The sequence below is a fragment of the Agelaius tricolor genome, unplaced genomic scaffold (genome assembly GCF_023055355.1).
Source record: "Agelaius tricolor isolate 1412-34295 unplaced genomic scaffold, bAgeTri1.0.p SCAF_46, whole genome shotgun sequence".
NCBI lineage: Eukaryota > Metazoa > Chordata > Aves > Passeriformes > Icteridae > Agelaius > Agelaius tricolor.
The window spans coordinates 1,151,355-1,172,771 of NW_027269306.1; the positions used below are offsets into that span (position 1 = coordinate 1,151,355).

Consider the following 21,417-nt stretch of genomic DNA (forward strand, 5'->3'; position numbering starts at 1 on the left):
ACAAACCCTACAGGCTCAAGAAGCTTTTTGCCTCAGTGGGGTTCCTGAAGTCTCGTTGATCCGGATAAAGGTCAGCATTTCATAGAGGAAGTGATTACAACTGTGCTTAGAGGAGCAGGGATTAAGCAAAAGATCCAGGCTCTGTATCTCCCTCAATCACAGGGACAGGGAGAGCACATGAATAAGACTATTAAAGGAGCATTGTGAACAGTAGCAAGCAGTAATGACAGGGATTAGAATGATAAATCACCCTTTATATTGAGAAGCAGGCATAGACAAGGTACTGGAATTCATCCCTACCACATTTTATGGAACAAAAGTGCAGTTAATGAGATTCTTAACTTCATTAAAAACTCCAAGAGGGAGATGTTTTAATGTGGATAATTGAGGGACACCAAGTGTGATTAGAGATACAGGAGGAAATAGAGATTTCATTGTTCAGAACTTGTGGAGAAAAGCCAGGATGCTCCTTCAGGCACCTGTATGAGAATCAGGTGAATCCATCATGGGTTTGAGACTGACGACCAAGCAGTGCCATCAAAACATTTCCAAATGTTGGTCTAGGCTTCGAAACTGAAGACACAAGGAAAACAAATTTCCTGATCTTCTAGACAAAAATATAAGGTGATTTTGTTTATTATAGTAGGGAGTTATTTGTTGCCATCAAACATTCAAACTGAAAATGAGACAGAAAAAAAATTGCCTGCTTTAAAACAAAAACCATAAAATTTACAGATATACTGATGTGGAGGATGTTTGGAAAACCCAGATGTGTCCCACAGTGTTGTGCTTCTGTTAGGGGACACTCTAGTGACACCTGACTGACCTTCTCCTGAAATCAATTACCAACTTCACTTTCACTTAATCAGAAGGGAATTGCAGCCTGAATTTCTTATGAGGCATGAGTGGCCACTGGAAAACCAGAAAATTATAAGGACAGCACTTAGAACTTTATTCTCACTGAGCCAAGGCACTTGCTGAAAAAGACAAGGCAGACAACACTGTCAAATTTGCCTCCTCTTCAGTTTAGCTTCATTTCACTTACTTGCCTGGACATATTTAGCATTTTGTGAGTAAAATTGTGTGGCAGAAATATAGATTACTATTATAAAAGCAGGAAGAATGATAACTGTTTGTGTTTCTTTGCCATATTGAGGACAACTTTTTGGCCACAATTAATTCAGAGAAATTAGATAAATGCCTTTTGTTAATATTTTGCTGTCTAAATTAAACCTGATGAGCAAGACAATGTCTTTATGAGCAATCGTGAGTGGTGCTTCAATGCCTTTGCATGTGGAACATATTTTTATATGAGCTTCTTGTATCATCCAGGAATCTACTTCAGCCACCCCTGCCGGGCAGTTGCATCATAAGAGAGCACAAATTTATTTCTCTGTATATAAAACTGGTATATATGCCATTTTCAGAGAAATCTATGGCAAGCAAGAGTATGACAGGTAATCTGTAAAACTGAAATGAGTTGGTTCATATTAGGGTTATCCTGGGGCTCCATACACAGCAGTGAGGGAGTATTAAGCTCATTATCCCTCTAACGAGCAGAGCTCAGTCCCTCCCTAGACACAGGCCTGTAACCCAGACCTTTCTGCAGCAAATGAAACCCAGAAACCATTTAAAAAAAAAAAAAATCAAATGTGCTTTCTGGTGCATTGCAAGGCTTCAAACTAGATTCTGCTGGAGCAGTGAACTGATGGAGCAACAAATCCATTTCTGGGGGAAAGCAGGGAAAAAGCAGCCAGGCTGCTGCTGTTCAGAGAGCAAAGATACTTAATGCATGTCTAATGGTGTAGAAAAGATGGAAAAAGTGGGCACCTAATTACTGAAAGGAAAAGAAAGGAATGGCCCACCCAATTATTGGTTGAATTTAGTGTTTTAATCCTTTCGCAACACCCCTAAAATTGTCAACGCAGGAAATGAGAAAGACAAAAACAATCAATTCCGCAGTGGGTTCATGCAAAGAAAAATTCCTTTTCTGGGTGGTTTTTCTGCCTTTCAGAAATTCTAAAGGGCTGCAATAATGCAAATAGCTGCTCCTTTAAGGGAACAAATCAGAATTGATTTTGTGGTGCTTTACATGAAGCAAAGAATCAAGATAAATACAGTGTTCAGTTCTGAGACCCTTACTGAGCTCTCAGCGACTCTCCAGATAACAAATGTAAACTCAAACGAGACTTGAAAGCCTGTTCACCCCAAGGAAGGATGGCCAGAATCCAGCACCTTGTTAATTCATGCATTTGCCTTTCACAGTGGAACAGATCTGTGCTAGAAGTTGTAACTGCACAATGTGCTCTGCAGAGCTGCTCTGGATTTCTGCAGGCACGCAGACACCTCACCAAATTCTTACATCAGCCTGCTAGAAAAGTTTCTCTGATGGAAATTTCATCTCATACATGCAGTGTAGCTTACATTTAACTGCAGGATTACCTACACACCCTCGCAGAACACAATCTTGAAATACTGATTGTATTGTGAAAAAGCAAGTGACCATTTCTGCCCCATTTGTGACTAACTTAGACTTTGTAATGTCTAGGAACCCACCAGTGTGCTGTAGGATTGAGAACATTCACTGCTCATCTACATTCCTTTATCTGGGTCAATAGACATTTTGAATAATGGAGGATCTTGCCAAAATGTTATAACAGCAGGTTTAGTTAAAGCCTCAATCACTAGGCACAGACTGGATAAAATCATTTGTTACCAAAACTAAAAATTACACTACTTATCTTTTTAATTACCTCCTTTCATTATTGCTGTACTCAATTTGCCCTTCACATTCACTGATGTGCAATGAGAACACCACCACACTACAGTAAGCAAAACATATTTGAGCCCAGTGGAGTGATGGTTTCAATAGAGAGACCAAAATCTCTTTATCTGTGACCTGCAGAAACAGCATGACATTTTGATTCATGAATAAAATGCATATTTTAAAAATGTATCACATTACATTAAAATAAAGCCTTCAGTTCCTGAGACAAGGCCAATCAATTCCTTAACATGAACTATCATGCATAACTTCAGGCAGTTATAAAAAAAAACTGATTTCAAACATTCAGTAATAAAAAAATGACAATGTTTCTGATGCCATCAATAGTGACACTCTGTATGTTTTGAAAGGAAATCAAATTATGACTATCATTATTATTTCTATTCCTTTTCTCTCTTTGTTTCCCCTCAGAAAATGACAATGGCCTTGAAGTCAAATTAAACATCTGTTTGCAAAATAAACCAGAGTGCTACTGACAGCTGCTGCCGAATGGCAAATGTCCTACAGCTGTCGGGCTCCTAAATTAACAATGATTTTCATTACAAACAGCAAACAACAAGCAAATTACACAGCTGATTTTTTTCTTCCATCCCACTATTTCAAATTTATGAAAATGCAGACTCTCCTAGAGACTCAGCCAGAAAGAAATCACAGCTTACTGTTTTATTTCCCCACTTGCAGGGAGCAAAAAGTCAGAGAAAATCAGATTTCAGTGTAAGATACTTCACAGAACGTCCCTCCTGACATGTCTTAAATCTTTTTTTGCATTTTCCTCTAGGATATGTAAATAGAATTAATAATTACTTGAGGATTTACTTGCTCTGATGCAAATTCTGTCAATAAGGAAAAGTATTGAAGAAACATGTTCTTAAGTTTTTCTACATCTATTTGGATTTGTAAATGCACAGGTGCAGGGGAAGCTTAATTATAATACACACTACAATCACCCAGGAAAGTCAGAGAGAAAAGGCTTGGGCAGTTCATTAAAGTCCCTTCTGTCATCACTTTTTATCTCTTCCTTATTTATCTTCAAGTTTGGGATCAGAAAGTAGGAGCATTAGAAAGCACAGCACCTCATTTTCCTCTTCACATGACTTTCTGGTGTGCACAATTTAAACACACCAGTGCCCTTAGAACAGCATTGAGAACCTGGAAGGAGCAAAGAACTCTGAGGGGATAATAGTTAAAAAATAAAAATGGAAGTTTTAAATGTCCTGTGTGGTTTTGTAAAATGCCAAATTAGGGTACAGATGAATTCTTACTGGTTCTGTGTTTGTGTCCACTGTTAACCTTATTAATTCTTTTTTTATTGAAGTATTTCCCCACAAAGTCTGGAGAAAACACAGTGATGATCAAAGATGTAACTGATATCACTGTCTTGTGATAAGGCCTGCTGAACTTTTCCAACGCCTGAATTCCTACCCCACTGCACATCCATGCACAATCTTTTTCTTTCTTACAAAACAGCTTGTTTTACAAAAAGACATTTGTGAAAAAACAAAAAGTATCTGGAACAATGAAAGCAACTGCACGTGCCTTCAGTTTACCACAAATAGTGCCATAACACTGATTTTTTTTGTAAAAATATGAAATTATTGTAGACATTTTCAAGGTAGAGTGTAAAACAGTTTTAAAATATTATCTTTCATAATAAAGCCATAACTACATTCCCTCTGCTGCTAAAGAAAGTGCACCACCCTTCTCCTTACTCTGTTTTTCTCATTGTGTTTCTGTTGTTTTGCTCTCCTCAAGGAATAAACCCATCCTTGAGTAACAAAACCATTAAGCTGTTTTGCAACACTACATCTTTACAAACAAAACACCATATGAATGAACCTAACTAGATTTTATAGGATTGTTTTAATTATTGCACCATAAAATAGATTATCTAGAAGACCACAAAATTTTAAGAAAATCCTTTTTTAACACTTTCCAAATTCACATGTGACATTAAAGGAACAATATTAAACCTGTGAGAAAATGAAAGTGAAATGGCTTTTGGTTTTAAATGTAGATGGGTCAGTAGATCCAGGGGACTGCTACCATATATAGTGAGATAAAATATGCCTTTTTACTTCTAATAGTAGAGTTGATATAAATTAGAAGCCATCTAAAAATGCAGTTTTCTTCTCTTTTTTCCTAACACAAACTCTCTGTAGGTGTTTCATCTATGAAATAAAATATAGGTTTCTAAGTTAGTTTCATTTAGAAGTTTAAATTTTTGTCCTATCTGTTTAATGAAATTGCTGGATGAAGACAATATTTAATTCATTTTAAAGAAACCAGGATAGCAATACAAGCTTTTCTATCCTGCAGTAGTTTATAAAGAATCACTGGCCACTAGGTGCTCTTGAGAAAACAGAAAAAAAAATTGAAAAATTTATTGAGTAGTGCATAATAACCCAGTGTTGAAGGACAATGATGGACCCAAATCTATTCATTCCCAACCCATGCCCATGGCCATTTAAAGCTGGGCACATTTCTGTTACATCTCCTAAAATTCAAGAATGGGGAAAAATGAAGGCACACCCAAAGGATCTCACATGGAAGATGGCACATTTTCTATCTATCAAAGTTTTATTCTCTGGACTGTTAGGATGCACAGAGATATCTTAGTTTGCTATCTTAATTGTGTAGAAATACCTAAAAAGTCTGTATAAAATATTCTATTTAAGCTATGAAATAGGAGGCTGTACTGCTACTATCTCTATCAAAAATGAAGTGCAGAAGATCTGTCATGTGGTAGTTAACTGGAAGATAATGATTTTGATTTTTTTAAAAAACAGTAGTACACAAATTATAAAAATTTCTCTGCATGCAGAAGACTCACTGATTCCACTAGGAAAAAGAATAAAGTTATTTATAACATGAAAACTTTTATCTTCTGTTGTTCCATAAACAGAGCCCTTTCTAGGCAAGGAGGGCAGGATGGTCTCTCTTTTTCCTTGGCTGTTGTTATTTACTCATAATGGCAAGCTGTCAGTAAATGCCTTACAGCTGTGTTCACTGTTAGCCCTCTAATAAACAGGTAAAACTGTTGACATGAAGTGTCTGCACCATCTGAGAGCGTGAATGGAAAAGACAGAATAACAAATTTAATACCTGATTCAAACAAACAGGGTTTCTAGGTTTGGTTTCTAGGTTTCAGTGTTGCTAGTTTTTATGTTTGGAAAATTTAGAGGCACAACTTTATAGTGAATTTCTCATAGCTTGTCAACTGTGTGCCACTTGTGCTCATCTGCTTCATAAAAGTATCCCAACAAACAAGAAAAATCCTGTGTATTGGGGTAAGTAGGCCCTACCAAAAAAAAAAAAACCAAAACCAAAAGGAAATGTTTTAGTGATTAAAACATCAGAGAGGAGCAAAGAATCTACTTAGAGAACTATGGGGATTTTAAAGGAATTTTGAATGAGTTAAGAGATGGGACCTCTGAGTTGTTTTTGATGATGAAGTTTATTTTCTTATCTTCTGCATAGTCAGGAAGGGTGAGTTCAGCTCACATCTTCACTGCATGGCTCAGGTCACAAGACCCTCAGTTACAAGACATTTTTAGAATTTATTGACCAGTAAAACACTGCCAAGAAGAATATTTATGGTTTTGATCCAATCCTTAACTATTTCATCTTATGGACCCATGCTACAGTGTAAGCTGTCTTAGCCAATCATGTTATGATACACAAACCTACAGTGCTGCATTCTAAACTCATTTTTTTACCTTTGTAGCTACTTTTATTTCTATATCTTAAACTCTAAAACTCTAAACTTTCCTTTACTTAGCTGAAGTAAAGGAAAAGTAAAGCTTGTCTCTGCTTTAAGCTATAAATCCACATTCTTGCTTCTAACACCTAAGTTTGGAAGCCTTTTCCAAGGTTTCATATCAAATCCTATGTTTAATTCTAAGCTTTGGCTTACAGACCCAAAGTTCTGAGAGTTTCTTGCATTTTGGATTCCAACAGAAAATTTCATCACCTTAGTCAAGTAAGCTGAATAAATTCAAACCATGGCCAACTTCTCTTCCCTGTGCCAGCTCATTGATACTGATGAGGGATTTAGGACAAGCATGAAAAGTTGCAAACAAATTTTTCAGCTGTAACTGCACATAATTCTTTGTTCTTTATTGTTTGGTTTTTTTAAATTCAGCTCTGTGATCATCTACCAGATGTTTTTACATGACTGGCAGCAGTTTCAGAAGCACTGCAGCTTCCACCTATGTAAAGCAGTCTGGCAACTGGAACTTTTTTCTGTTGGAGGCAAATTTATGTAATATTGGTTTTGTGGGAATCACAGTAATGACACTTTTAGTCAGAGAGATTAAAAGTCTATTTCAGAATTATTCTGAGCACCTCAGTTTGGCCTTCCTCATAAACACTCATTTTAACACAGGGTTAAGGATTTGATCACATATTAATTTACACACCACAAAGCTGTTCTTGTGAATTTTCAGCCTTGTTATCCAGGTGCCTCATGCTCTGTTTCTGGCCCAGGGATCTCATCCTGAGTTTTGAGTGTAGGGAAGAGATTTGGCTGCACACCAAGACCATTTCAGGATGTAGGTGCAGTTATGAACTCCTGAGGTTTTCTGACATTTGGTTCTTTTTTTAGTCTCTCCTACAACACATTTCAGCACAGTGTTTACTCAGAGTGACAGGCCAAATGACCTGAATGGATAGAATGCTTGAAGCTACAAGAAATCAAAAGGTCAATGTTCAAAAACTGGAGTTCCTTCACCCTCAGAGCTTTGAAGCTTGAGAGGAAGAGGATGGTCAGAACCCACAAGGAGGTTGGAAACTGAGTGTTGTATCCAAGGCCCAGACCCAGGAATTGGAACTGAATTTGTCCTTATGGATTTGACAGCTTTGCTCCAGTAGCACAATTATCTAAAAGATTTTGCTTGATATACACTAAATATGCCATACTTTTTATTTAGAAGGCTGCAATTCTTTAAAATTCCTCTGCTCTCTCATTACATGCAAACAAGAGCCAGTGTAATTAAAATCATGATGATAATTACATATTCAGGAAAACAAGAAGCTCCACACTTTTCCTCAAGAACTATAAAACATTTCCCTAGAGATGGCTCAGAACACATTCCCAGCAACAAACAGCAAAGACACCACGATGAACCCAATGCATTTCTGCAAGTGCTGATGGTAATAAACAGTATTTACAGATAGCAGATTTTAATTTGTTGGTTGTTTAAGCACGATATGTATAGCAGAAATAAATACCTTGTCTGCAGGAACTTTTTGCTGCATTTGCCATACAAGTCACATGAGTTGTCTGAGAGCCCAATTAGTTCAAGAGCCAGTTGCAAACTGTGGTTTCTTCTCTACATGGTAAATTGAATATAACTTATCTGCATGTGGCCATCATTTACTGCATTTAACTATTAATCTCAGCCTCAGTGGCAAATGCTAAAGGAGGAGAAGATAATTATCATCTCACAGGACTTGACTCTTCATGAGATCTACACCAGCTGACAGACTTACTCAGTTTGGATATTAACAAGATCCTCCCTACCATGAAATTTTAATATCTGACAGGCTAAGAACATGACCAAATTTTCCTCGCTCTTGTGTTCAAGCACAGAATTCTACAGGACTTGCAGAAAACTGCCTATTCTGTATTTCCCACCCATTACCTGGGTCAGACCTTTACCCACACTCAGCTGAGACGCTGTCTTGAGGAATACAACAAACCAGCTGAATCTGGGGCTCAAAGCAACCTAAAAGAGGTGATTTTCCATCACTGATAAGAAGCTTTCAATAAACTTTTATTGTCCTTTTATTGGTCAATGGGATGAATCACTATTTGAAATCCATATTTTAGACTTTCCTTGTTTAACAAGATAAATTTCTATTGCTTGGAGTTGTTTTTTTCACAGAATTAAGCACAGCTTTGAATATTAGCTGTCAGGTTAAAAAAAAACACATGTGTACTGTTCTACTTCTTAGGAGAAGTAGAATATGCTGAACCAAGCGTGAAAGTTTATATGAAGGAAAAAAAGGTGTTTCTTAAAACAGTTTTCATTCACTTCAACAATATATTAAAACAGATTGACCAAGACAGGGTTCAAAACCCTGAAAATTTCTCTACTTCCCTGTGATGATACAAACACCACCAGGCTCTGCCACTGCTCTATTGTTTGTATAATTTTTTTCTGTATAATTACGCATTGCAAAAAAACCCATAAATTTTTCTTAAGAAAGTTTTAACAGCGGGTTTTCAAAGATGCTAGAAAGCAAATGCATTCCTAAGAGCTCAGAAACCTAGTTAAGTGAAGTTTCAACCAGAAACTTTTCTCAGAAAAAGAAGGAACAACCTGGCCCTCCCATCTTGACGTGTGACATGTTGGTGTGCAATAAATCACAAAAAACAAGGGAAAGAAAATAGGAAGAGAAAGAGGTTGCCCTGTGAACATGGAAACAAGCAGGCTGTGCACACCATGACAGCTTGGAAGGTCCAAATGGAAAAACAGGAAAGAGGACTTAAAGCTTGAGGGTCTCCCAAGCAGTGTGTAAAATAAAAGTCTTTTCTCTTCAGTGAGACTCAAGCACAGGCCTAAGTGTGTGGATAAATGGAGCCTCAGCTATTTTTGCATCCCAAAAGCACATTTAGTGCTGGCAGTTTCAGTGGAGTCCAGAAGGATTCAAACCTTTAGGGTATTTCACTGTCATCTCTTGTTGGGAATGAAGAAAATGCATGAATTATTCTCAAGTAAACAATTACTGCACATCATATGTTAATCCATTGTCTTCTTTTTTCCCCTTAATTCTGTCTTCACAGAGAAAAGATGTTTTAGAAAGCAAGATAGTGACAATAAGTCAAATTCAAATGTGTTTTTTACCCCTAAACTTTGAATTTTGCAGTCACCCAGAAATTTAGCATTACACACAGGTGTGCACATGTCAAATGATTTAGGATCCCTTACTGAGCCCTACAGCGACAGGTTCCCATTTTTCTCTGTCATTTTGTGCTTGTCACAGCCACACTGATCACATGCACTATGCCTAGAAAGTACTGGGAAGCTACCACACAAATCTGAGCAAGTCTTTCTACCAAAGCCACCAGACTCCACAAACTGCAGAAAAATAGCTGTTCCCAAACCTCACTACTAGCTCAGGAAAAGCTTCCTGGAAGACTCTCTACTTAGTTATACCACTAGTACAAAAAAAAATTGCATTATTTGGCACTTAAAGTGTAATAAGGTTTTAAGGATCAGTTACATTTAACTTGTGACTAGGTTTAACTTTTCAATATATTGAAGTCAGCAGATCAGGGCTAGGGAAAAAGTAAATCCTCATCATCCAGAACAGGCTCCAAAATGCTGCCATTCTGTTTTGGAAATTCTAAAACAAAGATATCATAGTCTGCAAGGATTGAAACAGGTATGTGTCATGGACGTATTTTATGAAAAATCTTTTTGCTAAGATTTTTTTCTCTTGAGAAGCTGAGAAACCTCAGAAACTACATGTAAACAATGGTTATCTGCTGCTGTGGAATGCAACAGGTGCATTTTTGATTGGTCTCATGTGATTGTTTTTAATTAATGGCCAATCACAGTCCGGGTGTCTCGGAGACTCTGGTCAGTCACAATATTTTATTATCATTCTTTTTCTTCTCTTTGCTAACTTTCTGATGAAATCTTTTCTTCTATTTCTTTAGTATAGTTTTAATATATCATTTTCTTTTAATATAATATATAACATAAAATAATAAATCAGCCTTCTGAAACATGGACTCAACATTTTCATCTCTTCCCTCATCCTGGGACCCCTGCGAAGACCACCACAGATATGTATTGACTATTAAAAAAATATTTTCACTCCCATCACATACAGGAGAAAGAAAAAAACACAGAGTGTTTGTTTCCCTTGAAGTTCAAGGTTTCAGAATTTTTCCTTTATGAATTTGGACTTAACTCTTCAAAACAATATTTTAGATTTTTTTCTTTTATCATCTAGGATAACAATGAAATAATGATTTCTAATGCTGATGTTCCAATAATTATTTCTAAATCATTTCCAAAATTCCCATTCTATTCTATGGGAGCGGACCATAAAGAAGGTTTGTGAAGAAGGCTTACAAACTCTATCTCAGATGCCACCAAATCTTTACATGAAAAAGAGGAAATATGAATGTTTTTAATGCCAGGAGTGATTGTTATCCATGGGCCCATGGAGGGCTGCACTGCAGCACAAACAAATGCCACATTTTGAGGTTCATCTCCGGTATCAGCAACTCTCAATAATGGTCACTCTTTCTTTAAACAGTCCTGGGCATGGAGCTGTTCCTTACCTTCTGAGGTAAAAACAGAGCATTCATTGTTAAGAAACTTTTATTTGTCATTTAATTTTTCCTGAAAGGTACTTAACAACTTCCTTCCACTTTTCAGCAGCACACATACCAAAGACATCCACAGCACACTGTAAATAGGTGGTCACAAACACCAAATTTTTTCCTTTTCCTGGAACGTGCATTTCCAAGCTGCTTTTCTGTTTTCCCAAGTGGGTTCTAGGAGCTGGTACAAGTTAGCTGATCTAGCTCCTCATTGGCACTTCAGAGTTTCAGCTCTCACTGATGCACACCCAGTAGCCTGAGAGGGCTGTAAGCCCCTGGTTCCCTCTGCACACTCTGAGGCAGTGGCAATTTCACACTTTCATGTGCAGAACATCAGAACTGCAGCTCTGACTGTTACATTTTGTAGCCCCCCTTGACTTTTCTGCAAGAATTCAAGTACTTCACAGGAAAAAAAAATCAGTGTTGAACATCCAGCATGACCTGACTAGCAGTGAGGAGAGGGAAGAAACACTTATCAAGATCCTGCAGTTGGTGGTACTTTACTTCATTCCTTCTCTGCCAAGACCTGAACTGACTTCAGCCACAGTTGTCTTAAGTTTCAGTGAGTAAAATACAGATCTTAGTTAATTTTATTTTTTTTTTGTAATTGCAATTCTCTTTAGGACAGTAATGGTAAAAAATTAGATCTATCAACCTGTGTTGTTGAATATCATTACTGGATTAAATTTTAAATCTTGTCTCTTTATAAAGCATCATCACCTTATTATTAATTTACTTAAATAGGAAGTGCCCTAAGCAATATTGCTTATACAGCTAAGAGGGGGTCAGTCCTGGGGGGAAGACCAAGGAGCTTTACTGATAAAAAGCTCAGCAACACTCAAGGAATCTTCTGGACTGCCAAAGGAACACTCAAAAAATTCCATCTATAAACATTACCAAACTTATTTCCAGGTTTTGTTTCAGCCTAATGCGCACTTGTCTGTACCAGGCTAAAGAAAAGACTGTAAGTGTATTCTTGAGCTGCTTTAGTACACACTAAACCAGGAGATTCTTTAAATTATCATACTGAAACTAAGCAGCAGCAAGTAAAAGCACACTGCCAAAGATTTGAGACTGTTCCACAGCCAGAGCTGGGACTAGAGAACCCTCAGAGATGTGGAAGAGGACAGTGTCTGTCTCGGGCCCATCAGCAGGAGCAGAAGTGAAGCACAGGGTGAAAGGAAAGCAGCCACAGACCATTTTTGCTGGTGGCAATTTCACCAGCCTGTCCAGAAATCAATTGCAATTCTAATAAAAACTTTTTCCTGAATTGGTCTGAACTATCTTCAGCACACAACCTTTGTGATAGCATTTCCTTAAAAGCCTAAAAGTCACTATCCCCAGCACTGAAAAGCCTCTTTGAAATACTTCTGCAGGGCACATCTTAGCAATTTTTAAGGCTTCTCCCAGACATGGATTCAAAACAAGTAAAGGAATCCTAACTGCCCATGAATATTTGACCAATCTGTCCAATTAAATACAGCAAACAAAGTCTTAAGAGACAGGTCAGCATTTCTCTGGCACTCTTTAGTTCTGCAGACTAATGAGTAACCCCAAATCAAAGTGAACATACATAGAGTTATCTTTATTTACTGCTTGAAAAGCTTGATTCCACATGAGAGTATGTAATAATAGTAAAATATCAGTAAATGATCACTAGGCCTAAAAGGAAAGCATTCACCACTAAATAAATCTGGTTTTTCTGATACAAGTCCATTTAGACAACCATGACTTTGCAGAACATTTTTATTATCCGTCTGAACAAAGAGCCTGTTTTTTACCCACCAGAGGAATGCAATTTTGATCATAAAAATTGAGAACTTTGAGGGGTTTTTTTAAGTGAAACTAAAGGCTAACAAGTTCAATTAAGGTTGCTGACTCAATGGTTATTGAAGGCTTGGACTTCTTTTTGAATATTGAGGCTTACAATTGCTAACATTTCACTCTGCAAGTAGAACTAAACCTAGTAAAATGTGTCCAAAGAGTTAAAAGAATTAACATCTCCATTGTTTCCAATAAATAGTCAACTTATTAAATGAATTTTACTTTAATATGCCTTAAAATACTTACTTCAGGATGACACAGCCTGTCCCAGTGGGAGGAGCTGTCCAAAACACCTGGATGCGCGTCCTCCTTCTGGGTGTGCTCTCAGTCACAGCAACGGGACAATTGCTCATGAACTGGGTTTCTTCTTCATCTATGATCTAGGCAAATGTAAGAAGAGGAACAGGAAAAAGGTAAGGACCTGCATGGCCAACACCTTCCACCTGTGTTTTGTCACTTCATGTTTTCTTTGGGTGGAATATTTATAATTCTCTCTGCTCAGCGCAGCAGTACTTCAGTGAATTTATGTAGAACATGCATGAATTGAAGACCAAAAGCTCACAAAATAAAGATAGAAGAGTAAGTCAGTTCTGGGTAAAGAGAATTCAGGCCTTTCTGAGCATTGCTGTAAATAACCTTTGTTGTTTTTTTTTTTGTGGATCTTGATTACTTGAGGTTCCTGTAAATATTAATGAACTGAAAATAATAAAATATTCATCATTTCAGATGACTGGAATTCCATTATTTAGTCCAAACTGCAGCTATTTTTGCTTTTTTGATTGATTGATGGTTAACAGAAAAGTTTAAATGGTACAAGTCAAAAGCCAGAGAGGCAGATTTGGAACTGGTGTTCCAAGGATTTTACTCAAAGGTGTCATGTCAAAATAGCTTTCTCACTGCATATGTGTTTCATGGGTTGTACTTTAAGCCTTCTGTTCATCAGATCTCAAAGACATTTCATCAGAAACTGTTAAGTTTTATCTGGAAACAGGCAATGCTCTGATATTGCAAAATTTCTCTTCAAAATGCTCAGTGGTCCTGTTTCATTTGATGAAGCCACAACTCACATAACATTGGGTCAGCATTCAGGCAATGAATTGCAAACCTTACCATTTTGAGAAAAAAAGCTGCATTTATGGCCAGATTCAGCTCTGAAGGGGCTTTTTCAGAATCCTGGTTATAACAACACACATACACACAAACATACACTTTAACCAATTAAACTATAGAAAAGAATCAAATCTTCTGGCAGCAAATATAAGATTAAGCAAGTGTTTTTACCAAAAAAAAAAAAAAAAAAAAGAAAAAAAAAGAAAAAAAACTCCTTTGCATTCTAAAAAAAGAGAGGCAATATCTTTAATTGGGCCAGATCTGCTTTAGTGAGTGGGCATCCTCGCTGTCTCACCCAGTGATACTGCCACCATTCCCAAACATTTTTAGCTAAGCCAACAAACATGTCTGTATTTCCGTGGCAAAATGGAGTGGTGCTGGCCCAGAGGAGTGCTGAGAAACTCTCTTTAGCTGGTCAATAGGGCAGTGGCTAATGAGTTTTAAATTTAAAGCCATTAACACGCCTTGAGTTTTTTAACGCTTTGTAGAATCTGTGTAAGCAAACACAAGGTGCACATTTGCTGGTTTTTAATTAACAGGAAGCAGTGGGAAGTGCGGGATCCAGTGGAGGCTTAAACTGACTGCAGTTTCTACTTCTGCTGGATACAATTTAATGGATGGAAGTTGAGCACCAAGAAATCCCTGACCAACAATTCAGTTTCGGCCATCAACTGTACTTACTCCATCTGCCTTATTCCTGCATCAGTGAAATAAAGAAATAAAACTGCCTGCTCATCCCTCAGAAAGGTTGTCTCAATTATTCCAGGACCATATCAATTGACCTTTTATCCCTATCTCACAGCAATCCATTCGCAATCAAAACTCAATTTTGGTGGCAGCTCTGAGAGAAGAATGAATGATTTTTTACCATCTCATACACAATGAACCACTATTGCACGTTGTACAAAAGCGTGGTAATTCCCATTGAAAAGGTTCTTAGGAGGTCATCAGAATGTTCTTTAAAAGGACAGCTTTTCTAAAAAATGGAAATATTACAAATTATGGTACAAATTACACTGGCTCCCTTGCCAGATGCAAAGTCTTGGATAAAAACTTTAAGAATGTGTTAAATCCAGGTCAAGATTATGTAATTACACATAAGTATGAATAGGATTGATCAGATACAAGCTATTCCACAATGACCAATGAAGCTTGTCCCCAATCTGGCTGAGCTCTCACCTGGCACAGGTCCCACCAATTAATGTTTCTTGAGAAGCCCAACTGAAATGAATTGGTGTTCTCCAAGTATAAAACCACTATTTTCTCTTAACAAGACCTAAAGATCATTCCTCCAGCAGTCATGTGCATTTGCATGTTAAATAAATTCTTATTCCAGTTGAATCCATCCTGCTTTTTCCCCAACAGTGAATGGAATCACAAGGAACCCCAAAACCAAATCCAACAACCAAAGGAAGGAGTTGTGAGTAGTTATTAAAAGCCAAATTTATGACTTGCCTGCAAAAGCAGAAGCTGAAATATGTGCTTGGATTTTAGATAGCCAGTACACTGAAGCACATCCTTGTTCCAGTTGCAGCAAATGAACACAGAAATGGTTTTTGCACTTCTACTGCAGATCTAATTCCTGCAAATTAGCAAGTAAAGAGTTTTCTCAAGTATTTCTGTAATAAACTAATTAGAAAGTTCTGTTTGCATTTTAGAACATGATCCTGGAAGAACAGGAAGTGTCTGAGCCCCAAGGCTACATCATGATTTCCTGCATCACTAATCATCAAAGCAGAAGGCTTATGCAATGAGTGTCTACTGGAAAACACTGAGCTGAAAATCATAAGGTCTTCCAAAAAGAATTCCTTTGAAGAAAAACTGGACAGAAGCTTTCTCAGTAAAGGCCCCTGATGTTGACAGAATGAAGTACAGAACTCCTAAATTAGTTGGAAAGGCTCAAATGCAACTTGATTTGAGATGATTAAAGAAAGTCATTTTACCATATCTAATAAACACAAGAATTTTTCAAATTCTAGGATTTCAGATAAACTTCCTCAAATTTATTTGTTAATAAGATGGGGGGGGGGGGGGGGGTTTCTTTCTGTATCCATGGAGATTCAATTATTTATAAAAAATATCTTAGGAGTGATAAGAAGGGAATCCTGATTTATACTCCAGGATTACAAACGACATGATATTTTAGGGCAGTGGATGGTATTATTACACTCCCATGTAGGAGAAAAGCAATAGTATCCTGGCCAACTTTGGGGGAAAAAACAGACGTGTAATACAATCCTGATTTTTTTCTGGAATCGAGTCAGACCACATAGGCATGAAGGAAAGATTTGGCAGGGAAAAGGCACACAGATTAAAACGTAGCATTTACAAAATTATAGCTTCTAAACCCCAGGTTATCTGTAATGGAAAGCCTTACATTTTCAAGAATGGGGCAGCAAATTACCCACATGTCGGACAAAAATCCTAAACCCAAAAAATAGACACTTGGCCAAAGAATCTGAACCCCCAGAGGGAGGAATCTCTATGTGATTTATCCTTTTGAATCCACAAATGCAGTAGCATTAGATTTTAATATTCCAGTTGGGTTTTGGTGTGGTGGTTTTTTTTGTTTGTTTGGGGTTGATTTTTGGTTTTGGGGTTTTTTTGTGTTTTGGTGGGCTTTTTGGTTTGTTGGTTTTTTTCCCCCATTATGATTGTGGTATTATTGGACCAATTTACTCCTTCAGAAAAACTAGCATAAATCCCAAACAAGATTTTTGGAATTAACTGGGATTCAAATCAGTGTCACAACAGGCAGAATTTGGCTGAACTTGGGTAAACCTGCAAACATGAAAGTAAGGCTATTTTCCCTTAGAAGGGAAAATTTACCAGCTCCAGGCATTCTTTGCTTATTCCAAAAAGTGATGAGGTTGAGGACAAGTTTTGGGTGTTCCTGAAAAGCAGGAGTGGATAACTGCTTAGTTGTTAAAAGAAACAGTGGTTTTCTCAGAATTGGAACATTTCATGCTGACTGACAAAGCTTGCTGTTTCTGGTTTCTTTAAACTGTTAGTCAAATAAACCAGGCAGTTATACTCTCTATCCTTAAATTTATATCAGTATTGGGAAAAAAAAAAAAAGTTTAAAAATTTCAAAATACCATACATCACAAAGAAAGGGATTAGTGCTGAGTACAAAAGGAGATGAAGTTACATAAACACTCTACTGGCTTGTGTCCACTTCCTTAGCTGGAACCCCTGGCTGGGACCTTCAGCACCATTCCTTGTTCTGTGGACACATCACCACTTTCCACTCACTGAAACAGCTGCATTCTACTGGAACAATAGAATTACAGGAAAGAAAAAAAAAAAAAAGACACAGCTAAAAGTTCACAAGATAAGCATCTTTGTGGGCAGATTTCTTCCTTGGAAGAGCTAATATGAATGTTGCAAAACTTCTTCTTCTTAAGGAAACTTTCCAATTATAAAGAAGAACATTGGGTCTATGTAACAGCAATAATATTTGGCCTTTAGGGATTAATCTAGAACAGAGCTTATTATACAGAACGTAAAATTAACGATGTACAAAGGCAGTTTAAAAACCCTACCTCAAAGATATGCTTCACATAACCACATTCTCTGACTAAAGGACAGAGCATTAGGCTCAGAGTCTGTGCTCAGAACCAGAAGAATCAGAACTGGGATGTTTTATGCAGTGTCAGTAGCCAGTCTTGGTGCAGACCATGGTTCAAGGAGGTTGTACAGAATCCCTGAGCCCTGCTGGGCTCTCTGGCCATCCTTAGCAATGCATCACAAGGCTGAGGCTGGCTTTTATACCCATATATACATATATATATATATAAATAATTTAACATATAATATATATATTATATATATTAATATATACTATATATCATTTTATATTATATATAATATATAATATATAATATGTTGTGTATATAATATATATAATGATTGCATATATTAATAAATATATTGAATTATATAATAGATTTCAATAAATAAAAATATATCATATTAATGATTAATTATATAATAGGTTTCAATAAATAAAAATATATCATATTAATGATTAGGGCTAGGATTTGGTAAGGGTTAGGGTTAGGATTTGGCTCTTATAAGGGTTAGGGTTACTCTGAAGCACTGAGAAAAGTGCAGATTTATTGAAGGAATGCAGTGCTAAAATACACCTGTACATTATCGCTGTGTTCTGATAACTTCTAGCACAAACTTTATGTAGATCTCGCACAAAGTTGCAATCAGAAATCAAATTTAGTTCTGTAATCATTACCTGAGGAAAAATATTTTTGGAATGAAGAATCTGCTGTGTTTTGCTCTGCAGTCTAAACAAACCTGAGGTCTTTTATTCCTGCAGGGCTGCTGTCGGGTCTGTTTCAAGGTGTAACTCAAACAAAATGAGAAATAAAGCAGTTCAGGGTGACAGGAGCCTGAAGTGCAGTAAAGATGCAGCACTACACACCACCAGCTTTCACACCAAACAGCTTCTCCTGCCCAAGCCTGGCTATGGGAAGCTTCACAAAATAGCTATTTCTTCTTTACTTAATTTCTTCTTTACTTAATACATATGAGAAGAGTAAAGAGATTATGTGTTTTGCCAGAAACAGGTGACAGTAGCTTGACAGGATTTAGTAAATGTAAAATGTCATACCGCGTATTTTTCTTGCTTCAGAACCACTCTTAGTTAACTTAAAGCTCTAACGTGCTGAATTATACAGCTTGCACTGAAGACTTATGCTTGTAAAGTTAAAATGGCCAATTAAGTTGATGCTGTCAGTAAAACTCAAGAGATGAATGAGCACAGACTGTTGTGAGTTGAGGCAGTTTTCATCTAACCAGTCACTAAGAGGGGGCTGAAGGTCCAAAGTTTCATCTTTGTTTCCCATGAAGTTTCCTCCTTGACTAAAACACTAACATCTCTGTGAGAGCAGTTTGGTAAACTGACTTTATCAGACTGCATGACTGGGGAGAGGGGTTGGTAGATAATCCAGCTTTTCCCAGATAACATTAATTTTATCATCTCTAACAAAGAAACTCTACCAGGCACAGAAAGCTGTCATTGTTCTCATAGCTATAAATCACATTGGGTTCTATCAGCAATTTTCTTTAAGCAGTTACTTTGACTAAGGAAAATTCTTTCATTTCACATTTAAAAAGCAATTTGCAAACACTAATTTCCAGCAGGGGAAGGACAAAACCTTTACAAATTCTACCATCTTTTGAAATCCCTTCAAATATTTTAGCTTCTTAGCACATCCAGTGCTCTCCAGCAATGCTCACCAGAAACTGGGAATTATTTTGAACACTGAACTTGCTTTTCACACCTTGGCACACAAAGGCCCAAAGTGGCTCTTGCCAAAGAGAGTACCCTGGCATTAGAGCATACAAATTACTCCCAGCACCAGGAAATTGTGCAAAGGAACTCTGTGTGAGATTTTGTACAAAAGCAACGGGTCACTCTGTGCCTTGCATGGCAAATGGCTTAACTTCATTCCCACTGCCTGCTGTCCACTCCACACAGCACATTTAGAGTATTTGAAATTATGTGTATGGATTCTGGGACAGACTGAAAATTTTAGTTCAAAGAAACGGGACTTTTGGCCCACTTTGGTGTACAATTTAATCAAGTTAGACCTAAATCTAGAGTAAATTTACTGAGGTCAGACTCTGTGCTGACCAATTCAAACACATTCATTTGTGGGTTACAGGTTTTTTTCATTATATTCAGGCAGTAGCTAAAGAAATGGATTTGCTTTTCTATGAAATGAGAGGGGGTTTTACAACTAAGCATAGTTTAAATTAGGAAGCATGAAACAGCAGATGAAAAAAGAGTAAATTTTATGATTGTAAAACGGAAATGAAGACATTTTACTACCAAAACTCTGCTCCAAGATTTAGGAAGCAGAGCTGTCCCACTGCAGCCTTAAAACAGATTCACAGCCACTGAGGATGATGGGGGACACTGAGGAAGGCTGTGCAGTGGTGACCCTTAGCAGTCGCCTGGGAACAGCGTCAGCATCAGTCAGAGCAGTCCTCTGGCCAACCCAAAACAGCAGCTATGGAGAATTAAATCCAATATTGAAAAACAAACAAACAAACAAACAAAATTTTAAAATGGAGCACAGCTACTTAGGGCTCTCACAGATGTCTTATTTCTGTTTTCCATGTAGTGGAGAGATCAGAGTGCCAACAGTCCTTCCAGGATGACAGAACTAACACACTCATTTCAGATGGGAGTATAACCGCAATAAACCTCAACAAAGATCCATGCAGGCTTCTTTAAAACAGCAGCTATGGAGAATTAAATCCAATATTGAAAAATAAAAAAAAAAAACTTTAAAAATGGAGCACAGCCACTTAAGGTTCTCACAGATTCCTTATTTCTGTCTTCCATACAATAGAGAAATCGGAGTGCCAACAGTCCTTCCAGGATGACAGAACTAACACACTCATTTCAGATGAGAGTATAACCACAATAAACCTCAACAAAGATCCATGCAGGCTTCTCTGTGTGGAATACTTCCACAGAGACATTATTTATGCTCAGTGTTCCGTTGTCAAACTATTTCAGTGTGAACATTATTTATTTGGCAAAAAATAGCCACCACTCCAATCTGGTAAAAAATAGCTTTTGATAGATGATGTCTCCAGTGCTTTAACCTGGGAGAAACATTGCTTGCTGAAGGGGATACTGTATAGAAATCAACAATTTTTAGATAAAAATCACTTGAAAGAAGTAAAAGTTTAAGGATTTTGTGTATTTCTTGTTCAGTCTGTACAGTTAGGACATTTCACTCAAGTCCATAATACACACATTTTTCTGGAAAGTGAGAAAACTGCTGTTAATTCCTAAACGTATTTCCCACCACTATATCCAGATATATGTAACGCAATCAACTACCTCATATCGAAGAGAGCCTTCTAATCTGATTTTCTAGACAGGTAAAAAAAGCTTTGGGAAGTTGTTTAAAGAAAAAAATGCTTTTGCAGCCTCATAAAAGAAAGTGATATAAAGGAAGGCAATGTGCACACAAGCCTGGACTGGAAGTGAGACGTGACTTGGATTGCTGAGCAATCCATTTCAGAGCAGCCTGTGAAGCAGCCTGAGCTCCTTTTTTCAAACCAATATATTAAATGCCCTATGATAACTTGCTTATGATCCCTAACAGCTTGTCACACCTCCAGTTGTTCTCAGGCTTCATAAACAGGAGTTCTTTGGGAAGAGATTAAACCTGAGATTCCAGACCTTCACCCTCCTCTGCGATGCGCCAATTGCTCAAATTAAAAGGAAAAGTAGCTTAGAGAGTCAACTAGAATTTAAGCCAGGGAAATCCATGGAAGACATAAAGCTGGAGTGGCCCCCTGTGTACCAATCCTTTAT

The 21,417-nt window shown here is 37.3% G+C and overlaps 1 protein-coding gene across 1 annotated transcript in view; it reads right to left on the reverse strand.

Moving 5' to 3' along the window:
• The window catches only part of SPON1 (spondin 1), a 187,713-nt gene that overhangs the window by 138,174 nt on the left and 28,122 nt on the right, over positions 1–21,417 (reverse strand). The window contains exon 3 of the mRNA XM_071455302.1: positions 13,197–13,330. Within this exon, the coding sequence (XP_071311403.1) occupies positions 13,197–13,330 (134 nt within the window). The remainder of the gene's footprint in view (positions 1–13,196; positions 13,331–21,417) is intronic.